General features: G+C 28.1%; 1 protein-coding gene across 3 annotated transcripts; it reads left to right on the top strand.

Moving 5' to 3' along the window:
• The first annotated feature begins 7,253 nt into the window (after nt 1-7,253).
• LOC123193500 (trihelix transcription factor ASR3-like) lies at nt 7,254-10,062 on the top strand. Of its 3 annotated transcripts, none has more exons than XM_044606521.1 (3): nt 7,254-8,266; nt 8,970-9,014; nt 9,574-10,062. In XM_044606521.1, the coding sequence occupies exons 1-3, from the start codon at nt 7,513-7,515 to the stop codon at nt 9,882-9,884; spliced, it is 1,110 nt and encodes a 369-aa protein (XP_044462456.1). In that variant the 5' UTR covers nt 7,254-7,512; the 3' UTR covers nt 9,885-10,062. The 3 variants fall into 3 exon arrangements, with proteins under 3 accessions (XP_044462456.1, XP_044462458.1, XP_044462457.1); XM_044606522.1 differs by having other exon boundaries at nt 7,257-8,266; nt 9,592-10,062; XM_044606523.1 differs by lacking the exon at nt 8,970-9,014 and having other exon boundaries at nt 7,255-8,266; nt 9,592-10,062.
• The last annotated feature ends 1,780 nt before the right edge of the window (nt 10,063-11,842 follow it).

Here is an 11,842-nt window from a genome sequence, read left to right as displayed (position 1 = left end):
AAAATCACAGCTAATAATAGTGTTGCTGACATATTTGGCACAATGATATGAAAGTTCTGATTTATATCAAGTTTTACTGTAGAGCCTTTTGATGCACAGTAATATAATTAAGTTATTTTAATTTTAAAATAAAATAATATATAATTATATAATAATATATTATTTATATATTAATTTATATATTTAAAATATATATTTTTATATTGCTCATAATTTTGCCTTACAAATTAAATATGGGGGGGTTAGCAGATGAGAATTTCCAACTAAATGGTGTTTAAGTTATCCCAACTATCAGGGAAGGACAACTATTTTTCATTTTTAAAATTTGCCTCGAGGGAAGCGTGGAGTGGTTGGGCACATTATTCGTACGGGAAACAGATAAGAAGTTGCCTTACCTGATTACTTTCTATGCAATCAGTCATTTTGGATGTTACGTGGCGAATTGGTTGATAAAGTCACTCTTCAAACTCTGAATAAAAGCGTAAACTCCCTTCCCTGAATTACACGTATCCTTATTCTTGTTTGATGGATTCCGGGAAAAGAAAGAAAAGAGTACGGACATGATTCGCATCCTATCAAGGTTGCTATTTGACGTGTCGAAATTTTACTGGGCCGTCAACTTCGAGGCCCACAACATTATTGAAGTACTCTTATCTACTTTTGGTAATGTTGATAATATAATTGTAAACAATTAAAATAACAAATATGAAGATTTTATTTAAAATTTATTATTTCAAACAAAATAGACGGAAAAATATACCTCATCGAGAAATTATATTTAATTTTTTTAATCAAAATAATAAGAGTAATATTATATGTATTCATTTTAAATACATAAATATATTTATATTTATATATATTATCATATAATTAAATATTACTTTATCTTTAATTCAAAATTATTCAATTATATGATGACATAAATTACTGTGATTCATCTGTATACTCAAATTGAGTATACTCTTAATCTTTTTGCACATGTTTCCCACTAGCTTTTGATAAAGAATAATCTTATCAGGTTTAATCTAATTAAACATAAATTCCCCCTTTAATTTGAAACATAAATTCCCTAATAATAATTGAAAAAACAAAAGATAGTCTCTAAGATCTCTTCTATAAACGGAAAAAACAAACAATTCAAATGTAAAAACTTTTGTGAAAAGTCTTTGACAATTTTAAAGATCTTTTAGAGAATGAACATTTTGAAAAAATGAAATTAATACCAATTTTTTCATACAAAAATTATTGTAATTGTGTAATACTACATAAAAATAAATAAATTATACAAATGTATATGTACAAATAGAGATGATTACATCTGATTGGATGATTTTGAAGTAAAAGAAAACATAAACAATCATATCACCCAATCACAAACTATCACTTCCATAAACCTTTGCAAAAAGCAATACTTCTTGGAAAAGAGACTTAAACTTTACTCAATTCCATAAACATTAAACAAAAATCAATAATCTAAAGAGACATTGATTCTCAATAATTTAATAGTTTTAGGATGAGATATACTTACATGTTGAAGCCCTTGTAAACTTCATCTTCATTATCCTTGTACAAGTTACAATTAACAAGAAGTCCTAAATAAATTTCTTATGTTATTTAATTTAAAGTTATATTCGAATCAAATCAAATTCAAATTTATCTAAATTCAAAAATATTTTGATTTGAGTCGAATTAAGTTCAAACTAGTTTAAAAATTATTTGAACTCAACTCACTTGATAAGAGTCAAGCTCAAATTTAGTTTAAGTATTAAGTTGAATTTTGAGTTTGACTCAATATTGTAGCAAAAAAAAAAAAAACTAAAATAAAGTTGCTTTAATGTGTTTAAGTCAAAATAATGTCGTATAAAAATTTATCAAGTTCATGAGTTTGGTAAACTAAACACCTCTAAAACTCAAACTCAAACTTATAAATATTTAACTTTTAGGATTGAGTTTATATTCGTTTTTTAGTATCAATAAACTTGACTCGATTAGAATCTTATCCTAATTTGATCTATCAACGCTTATTCAATAATCGAAATGCTAATTGACTATAGCGGTATGATGACAATTTAACAATTCTAAAACTCTTTTTATGTTAAATTTGGTTGTTGGCTATTTGGAGCAAACATTGGAAATATATATAAGAAAGCTTGAATGGCTTTTTGCCTATTTGTAGTGGGTATTCTCTTGCTTTCATCTTTTATTTTAATGGCATAATGAATTACAACATTGAATGTGTTCTCTTTCCATGACACGCATATGTAATCGACAAAATATAAAAAAGATATTGAATTTGTATATATATTTTATATGAGAAGATAAAACTAATTAAATAATATGTAAACTCTCTAAATTATTAAAATATATTTTGAATTATAAAATTCAGAAGTAAAATTACGATAGAATGACATATTGGACCAAGAATGTTAAACTCTCACTTTCAATACCTTGATTCTTTTTGACAAACTAGCATGGAGAAAACGAGAATAAAACAAATTTTAATTGAAAATAAAGAAAAATAATGGTTTGATGGTCCCTAGCCTTTACAATATTCTTATCAGGTTGATTTATAGGCTATAGCCTTCAAATATTACTTTAATGAGACGCCATCAGGGGTATATTTGTAATGTTGTCACAAAGGTGGTCCAAGAGATGTGAAAATGAGAAAGAAAACTGTAACCCGACCCAACCTGACTCAAACCCATAGGAGTCGGCCATGGGTTCTGCCCAGAAGTTAAGAATATGATCAAATGGGCTCATGAGTCTGGCCCATCAAACAAGATGGAATTTACAGGGAAGGTCAATTCTAAGAAGATGACAGTAAATTGCCTTGTTTTAAAGTAGGTTTAATAGTCTGTATTTTTTAATTAAATTAGGATGAAATTGTTTAACTATTTCAACTGTAAATAAAAAGAGAAAAAAAGATAGAAATACACCTGATAAATGGGCAGGTCATGCCGAGTACAAGTTGGAGCAATACGAATGTGGATCAAAAGTAAACTGATTTATACGGACAATGATTTTTAAAACTTATATCCATTTTATAGATATAGGTTAACCTACGAGTTATCTGTTAATATAAGTTTTTAATATTTCTTTTTTATTTTTATTATTTTAATATATTTATTTTATAATTTTTAATATTTTTCGCTTCAAACACATAAGTATTTTATGAATGAACGAAAATTTATCTCAAATCATAAAAATATTTTTTATAGATTTGAAAATTTGTATCATTGAACACTAAATGAATATTTATGACGAAGTGTTTAGTATTCATATTCCTTAAATTTGTTTTTGATACAATAAATTCTTTAATTTTATGGTAAATTTAAGTTTATTTCATATCAAAAGAAAGAAAAATATGTAAAATTTATGTTGAGTATATTGTGAGTTTGATGTTAAAGAGGAAAAAGATGAATAAGAAAAAAATAATAAGTAACCCACAAATATCCGCAAATATATCTAACCCACTTATAAATATTCATTATCAATGTGTACAGATATAAAATAAATATGTGTTTAAAAAAGCCAAAAGGACTATTTTCCACTCAAAGTATGTTGTTTTCCCAAGTTTCTCTTTGTTAACTTTAAAAATTTTATTTACTCATCTGTGAACGGTTAAAATTAACGATTTTAAAGGTAGAATCGTTATTTTATCTGTATTATTAAAAATAAACCTAATTTTGATTTTATTTTTTTCTCCTGAAAGTTAAAAACTAACAATTTTTCTCAATCTAAGTTTTCAAAAACAACATTTCCCCCTTAGGGTTTTCAATTTTTCAGATTCAAATTTTTGGCATCATTTCTTTCTCTCTGACGACCTTCAGACAATGTCTCTTTCTCTCTGATATGACCTTCTTTCGACAGTTTTTTTGGGAATCATCGTCGACGAAAACTCTTTATCGAAGAAGAGTTTTCATCATCCACAAAGACCTCATCTTCGTCAACAAAGATTCCCAAAAGAACTGTCGGAAGGAGACTATGTTGAAGAGGAAGAGACATTACTTGGAGGTCGTCAGGGAAGAAGAAATGACACCGAAAATTTGAATCTAAAAATTGGAAACTCTACAAGAGAAAATATTATTTTTGTAAACTTAGGTTAGAAAAAATTGTTAGTTTTTAGGGTTTAGGGGGAAAAATAATATAATTAAAAAACGCAGTTAATTTTAATAAAGTATGAGTTAATAAATAAGATTTTTAAAATTAACAGAAAAAAAATTTAAAAAATCCCCTATTTTGGGTGGAAAATAGTCCTTTGACCGTCTAAAAATTTAAAACTTATTCTTGTTTTTAAATGGGTTACCCTTACGGCTGCGCATTTTACCAGGTCTAAAAAGAATTTTTTTCTTCTTTTTTGTAATTTTGTTTTAAATGTTCCATTTCCACCTTTATTGAAATTGTCAAACAACTTAGTTTTCAATTTACAAGCAGCCCATGCCCCGAATATGAAATATAAGACCAACGTTGACGCTGCATTGCAAACATTTTTTTATAATAAAATTATATATTTTTTAATTACATAATTAAATATATAAATAAAATATTATCATATAATTAAATAATTTTATATTAAAAATAAAATAATACTTAATTATATAATAATATATCATTTATACATATAATTATATACTTAAAAATACATATAAATAGTATTATTCATTTTTTTTTATAACAAATCAGAAAAGCTTGTAAGACACAAGGCAATAATTTATAATAATTGTTATATATATAAAATAATTTTGTAAAGTGACTTTCTTTGATTTCCTCAATTTCAGCTATATATAGAGTTTTAACTTTATGATAATACATCATGCCCGTGTTATAAAAAGGTTGACAAATTAAAATTCATGTAAAAAATATTCGACTAAAATCTAATTTTTTATTTTCATATCATTTTGTGCTTAAAGTTGAAATGGTAAATAACTTCTATTTTTATTACATTGTGTTGAACCCTTAGAAATTTTGATAGTAACAAAAACTAAAGAAAAAATTATTAACTTATCTAATATATGACTTAGTTTATTAATTTGACAAAAAATAAAAAATACATATTTATAGACCATGCACAACCATACATTATTGATATGGAAACTATACACACAAATGGACGAGCTCGTGTATGTCCCCGAACATGCCTCTAGAATTTTTGATTGCATCAAACATGTCATGCAAGCATAGGTTTGTCTATTACTTGAATAAAATAACGTTGTTTTGACCATCAAATTAAACCATAAATTTGAGGTAAATTGAGACATAAATTTGAATTATTGATATAAGTTATGAATTTAAGCTAAACTCGAATTAAATTGAGTTAAATTATTTTTTATTTTGAGTCAAACTTGAATCATTTTTAATTTAAAGTCAATAAACTCGAATCAAACTATTTTCTATTTAAATTAAATTCAAATCAATAGATACTTAAAGTTCAATTTAGTTCATATATTTATCTATAGTCAAAAGGGAAAATTGATTTTATTATAATATAAGAGATAATCTAATTATTATTTTCACTTTAGGTATTAAAAGATTATCAAAATAATATTGATTTTATTATAATTGTACATTTATTTATTAATTTTTTAAAATAAAAATAATCTCATTTTTAATTAATATAATAAATAACATAAAAATATTTTAAATTAATTAAACCTATAAATATTTAAATAAAATAATATACTATATTCTTTTATTATTAATAACCAAACACAATAATTATTTATATTTATAATTTTTTTTTAAATTTTATTAAATTAATAATAATTTATATCTAATAATCATTAAAATAATTTTTTCATTTTAATAATAAAATATTTCTTATCTCTAACAACTGCCCGAGATTTAAAAAATTTGGTCGAGGAAATAGGGCCTCAATGGCAAGGAGGAGGACCCACTAGATTTCAGCAGAGATTATGACACCACACTAACCCCTAAATCAAAAGCCCTTGCGAGACATGTGCTTCCAAATCCATCATTGTAAGCTTCTATTTATGATTAAAATATAAAATAGTTTATCTTTTTTATTCAACTAATTTAAATTTTATTACACTATTTAAACCAAATAATAATAACAATAATAAGGGCAATTGATTTAGGGATGGTGATATATTACTTACAAAGAAAAAGGATTGGGTAGTGGCACCCTCTTTCAATATTTGTCCAAATTCAAAAAAAACAAAAAAGTGACTTTAATGGAGGGGGCCATCCATTAACATTAGTCATTAAGTGAGGATTAGGATTAATGATTCATTTGAGAAAGAGTGATTAACAAGAGAATTTTTCCTAAGTGGTAGGGTAAGATAGAATACCCTTATCAAAGGTGTTTTTTTATGGACCATTTTATAAATTTCATTCATAAAAAGTTTTCAACAGAATAAATACATCGTAAAATTCAATAAAACATCATATCATGTCAATATAAACTATTGAAAAAAAAAAACACTAATTTTTTATATCGAATCTATATTAATAATATTTGTTATTTATCTTGCATGGTTAAGTACATTAATAAAATTATTTATATAAAAATTGATGTAATAATTTGTAACAGTATTTTAACATATAGTCACATTAAATTTTTTCAAATTCTTACACAAAATTAAAAATATCATTAAACTGACAATCAAAACGATTTGATTAGTTTAATCAGAATGAAACCTCAAAATGATTCATAGTGAAGTCCGGTTCTTAAAACCTTGTTCTCTAAGACTAATATGTATTATGAACGATAGTTATACATGGGTGATAACTCTGTGATTGGGTATGTTTAAAAGAACAGAAAAGAGAAAGCATATTGAAGAAGAAAGAAAACCAAGTAACACTAGAAAAAATGAAAAGGATAGTGGGCAAGTAAAATGGTGGCCCAAAAACCGCGTCTGGTGCCATATTCTACACCAAAGAAAACGACTCTTTGAAGAGACATGGAGGAAAAATACCAACTTTATTATTTTACTTTGTGAGAGATGAAGAGGGGTGCCCTTTTAAGATTATCCCAATTTCATAAAGCAACCTTAGCTTATAGGATACAAACAAATCCCATTTCAAGAGCAATTTCTTGATTTTGACTTGTATTGCATTATAGCAAAATTTCCCATCAATTCAACTTCCTTTTATGCTCACCCTAAATCACACCCATATCGAAATTTCCATTAATGTCATATTAAATATTATATATTTTTTTCATTAAATTCTTTGGATTCCAAATTTGCCCCTTGGATTTGTTTATAATTAAACAAATGCTTAATTAAGAACTTAATTAGGTATTAAGGTCAATAGCCTAATAGTCTACCCTCAAAACTTCTCCCCTTTTATTTTTTTCTCTCAAATTCTATCTTTCTCTTTCTTTATCTCTCTCTTTCTTATCTCTATTACGGACGGAGAAACCATGAGATGACTCTCTTCTTTAAACGGCGTAACGGCTTATCCTTAAAAACGCCGTTACTTCAATTCACGTTTTAAAGACACGTGTCATTCGTAAACCGCATCACTCCTTACTGCGTTTTGTTTCTTTGAATGGCTTTGGAACAACTCAGCCTAGCACCGACCTCCGTTAACGGCGAAACTGATGGCGTCAATAACGGCGTTGCACATCGGCCGCCCTCCAACGACGGCGGAGAGGACGGCTTAAAAGCGCCTAGACTCCCGCGATGGACGCGCCAGGAAATTCTAGTTCTTATACAGGGAAAAAGGGTTGCCGAGAATAGGGTTCGACGAGGCCGGGCGGCGGGTGTGGCGTTCGGTTCGGGCCAAGTTGAGCCAAAGTGGGCTTCGGTTTCGTCTTATTGTAAGCGGCACGGGGTGAACCGGGGGCCGGTTCAGTGCCGTAAGCGGTGGAGCAATTTGGCCGGCGATTTTAAGAAGATCAAGGAGTGGGAGACACAACAAGCGAAGGATGGAACGGAGTCGTTTTGGATCATGAGAAACGACTTGAGAAGAGAGAGGAAGTTGCCGGGGTTTTTCGATAGAGAGGTTTACGATATCCTCGACGGTGTGACCACTAATCCTTCGGCTGCCACGGCGGAGGAAACGGCGTCTCCGACGGCGGCAGTGGGTGGGAGATTAGCCTTGGCTCTGGCTCCGACAGAGGAGTCAGCGGAGGATACCGAAGCAGTTTTCGATAGCGGGAGGACCGCGGCGCCAGAGGATGGAATTTTTTCGGATTTTGAGCAAGAGGAAATCGGAGCTAGTCCTGTGAAGGTGGCAGCGACAGGGACGGAGACAACGGCAAAGGAGGTGAAACCCATATCGGCGACGATGCCAATTTCAGGTAATTGGATTGGATTGTTCGGGATTGGACAAGTGGACTTTGAGTTTTCGAATTGTTTTTTATATTCTGAAAATAATTATTTTTTTTAATAATAGGAACTTATATGGTTGGTATGCTTTTCAAAGATGACGTCATGCATTCTAGAGTTATTGTAGGATTTTTTAATAAGATATGGCAAAAAAATAAATAAATTATAATAGTTTTTGGCGCTTTTGGCTTTTGTTTTAAGAAAATTATCAATTGTTTTTTTGTTGTGGGAATTTTTATGAATATGGTATTTTTTATTTTGGAATTAATAAAAAAATAATTTTTTTAATTCCTAAAATTTGTAAATACCCTTTATACACCCTTTTATATATTTTTCAACCAAAAAACAAGAGAAAATCATTCTGTTATCGATATTAATTATTTCGTTTAATTGGTAAAAAAAATTTGATCCAAGGGTTTTATACAAAAAATAATATTATATATATTTTTTAATACAAAATTAAATATATAAATAATATATTATTATATAATTATATATTATTTTATACTTAATTTAAAAATAATTATTATTTTTGCGAAAATTAGAGTTATCCCCTATATAGGATGACTAATTCTGTCCTTTTCATGTTTAAAAATAAATAATTTGTTTTAAGGAAGTAAATAACAATATAAATTATGTGTTTTTTTTCTCTTTGTCCACCCTTGTGATTTGCAGATAAACATTACCATCCTAATATTTTGCAAGGCTCTCAAGGTCAAGGTAATTTTTTTTTTTCCTTCCAAGAGTGTTCATGAATAAATTGTAAGCATGCATGTATTATTTGCAAAGTTGAAATGGGTTGGTTTGATTTGTAACTAATATCAAGAGATACAAAAAATCTTGTGAAGTGGTTTCGGATTTTCTAACGAGACAGCATGATTTGTAGTTTGATTTCAAGACTTTGTTCTGATCTTGATATAGTATGAGTGATCATAATCAATTAGAATCATTTTATGAGTGTCACAATAATATGATTTTGAATTTAATTTAGGTTGAGATTCGAAATAAAAGAATCTCTAGTTGTTTGATGTTTTTGTTAAACCGATGAATATATGTGAATCTCATATGAGAATTTAAATAACGATTTCATTGTTACGTATGATTAGCATTTTTTGCTTAGTAATGATAAGTTTTTATTTTATTTATGTCGATTATCCCTTCACCATCCTTAGTTTTTAGGGTTGTTCACTGAACTCGACTATAAACTGTATAAATATACAATTTCTTTATCTTGACATAAAGAATCTAGAAATTCCTTAAAAATCACATCCTACATCAGTTATTCAACAATCTACAGGTGCTACAAATGAGAAACAACCGGCATCTGGAAATCCTGAGATAGGTTCAACTTCTCAAGAAGGGCGAAAGAGGAAGCGATTTTCGGTGGACGGGGACGAGGAAATGAGCAATCTGCAATGCCAGTTGATCGATGTACTGGAAAAGAACTGTAAAATGCTGACGGCACAACTGGAAGCCCAGAACAATAATTTTGAGCTGGAGAGGGAGCAGAGAAAAGAAAATGCAGATAACTTAGTTGGAGTACTGAATAAACTTGCAGATGCTTTGGGAAGAATTGCTGATAAATTGTAGGAGAAGAGATGAGATGAGATGAGTCGATTAATTAATTAATTAAAAATACTGTACATAAAAAGGATCTGGGTTTGTTTTTAGTTTTATTATTATATTTTAATTTAGTTTTTTTACACTTGATCAAAATTTAGAATCATACGTAGCGAATAAAGTTCTAAATTTTAGGCTTGACGGTTTAGTTATATCTTAATTTTATATAGTTTTCTTTGTGGGATTGGTTTTTTTTGTTTTTTTATGTTATTTAGTATACATGGAATTTGAGGTAAAAGGAATTTTAGTTTGAAAGAAAAGGTTCCGAAGTTCTTTTTAAATATCTTATCGTATAATTGAATAATTTTAAATTAAAGATAAAATAATATTTTATCTGAATTTTGAATTTATGGAATTCACTGAGTACCAAATATTTTTAAACATCCGAATGAGATTGACATATTTGAATGGATAATAAATTAATGATTTTTTATATATCTATATATATTTGGTGTCTATATATTATATAAGACCCAAAGACTTCTTCCTACCAACGCCTTATTGAAAACCCAAACATATCCTATTAACTTTTAAAAACTCAAATATTCACTTATTATTCAAATATATTAATTTAATTAGAAATTATTATTTTACCCTTGTTCTAGGGTTTTAAATTATTCAAAATTTTATCTTTAGCAGCCGCTAAAGTTTAGAAACATTACACTTGCACCCTTATTTCCAACATTTTCACAAACAATGTTGGTGACTTCTCCCCTCCTTTTTAGCTGATGAAAAAATTCAAGAAACTCTAATGATTACTCCATTCATCTAAGGCCAATGAAGAAGCTTTAATTGTCAACACTATGAGCAAATTGGATCGACCAAAAAAATCCCAAAAATCGTGATGATCCTCCATGCAAAAACAAGGGTTGTTGACAAAAAACGAGCTTCAAGTGCTATAATGAGTGTTTTACCTAGATCTCTCACTCCTTTTTCCATTGGTAAATCATAATTGAAACACCATAAATACCACTTGAGAAGGGGAGATATGGAGAAGAGGGAGTCTAGTCGTTGGATGGAGAAAACATGGAGGAATTTTGTCAGAAATATTGAAACGTAATAGGGGAAAATAAAACTTTTCAAAATTTAATCTTAATTAGAAATTATTAGTTTTTTAAATCAATGAAAGAAATAAGATAAAGTTTTATAATTTTTAATATATTATTTGTTAAATGAGGATTTTACTCTAGAGTTTAAGTTTTTCAAAATTGATTAGTATGAGCTTGGAGTTTCAATAAACTTTGGGTGGGAATAAGTCTTTTTGGCCATTATATAAATGATTTATCCATTTTTTATGCTTTATAATTATTACTCTTTAACATGTCTCTTTTTTAATGAGACGTAGTCTAATTAGGGTTGTTATACCTCACACATTCATTAATTCAAATTGCTTTCACAATTATATATATAATATAAAACTATATGTATATATTTTTTAGACTTAATTGAATATATAAACAATATGTTATAATGTGATTAAGTTTTTCGAATAAAAAAATAACACTCAATCTATGAGATAATAATTAGAAACCCATAAATAAAACTAAACTACACATATTCATTAAAGAAGACGTTATAACTTATTCTTCATGTCAACGAGATAATAAACACAAACCTATAAGTAAAACATTTCTTTAAAAATGAATACCAATAAGACATATGAATAATATATTTATATATTAAAATTCTCATCTTAACCTATTATGGGTTTGAAACCCATTTAGATCTTGCCTCTAATTAGGATTGGATTCAAACCGAATCCATTCGAGTTTAAGCTCGGCTTGAATAAGCTCGAAACGAGCCAACTCAAGCCAATATTTTTGAGCTTGAGCTTGCTTGTCAAAGTTTTTAAATTAAAATTTTTGATATAAAACGACGTCGTTTTGATTAATATGTATTAAAACGATGTCATTTTAATAACGAATACT

The sequence above is a fragment of the Mangifera indica genome, chromosome 12, assembly GCF_011075055.1.
Source record: "Mangifera indica cultivar Alphonso chromosome 12, CATAS_Mindica_2.1, whole genome shotgun sequence".
Taxonomy (NCBI): Eukaryota; Viridiplantae; Streptophyta; class Magnoliopsida; order Sapindales; family Anacardiaceae; genus Mangifera; species Mangifera indica.
Note: the sequence above shows the minus strand (reverse complement) of the source record. Positions and strands in the feature narration are given on the sequence as shown.

Coding starts and splice junctions, on each gene's coding strand:
- LOC123193500 (XM_044606521.1), top strand. CDS start 7,513: ATGGCTTTGGAACAACTCAGCCTAGCACCGACCTCCGTTAACGGCGAA. Junction 8,267..8,969: donor GGCGACGATGCCAATTTCAG/GTAATTGGATTG, acceptor TGTGATTTGCAG/ATAAACATTACCATCCTAAT. Junction 9,015..9,573: donor GCAAGGCTCTCAAGGTCAAG/GTAATTTTTTTT, acceptor ATCCTACATCAG/TTATTCAACAATCTACAGGT.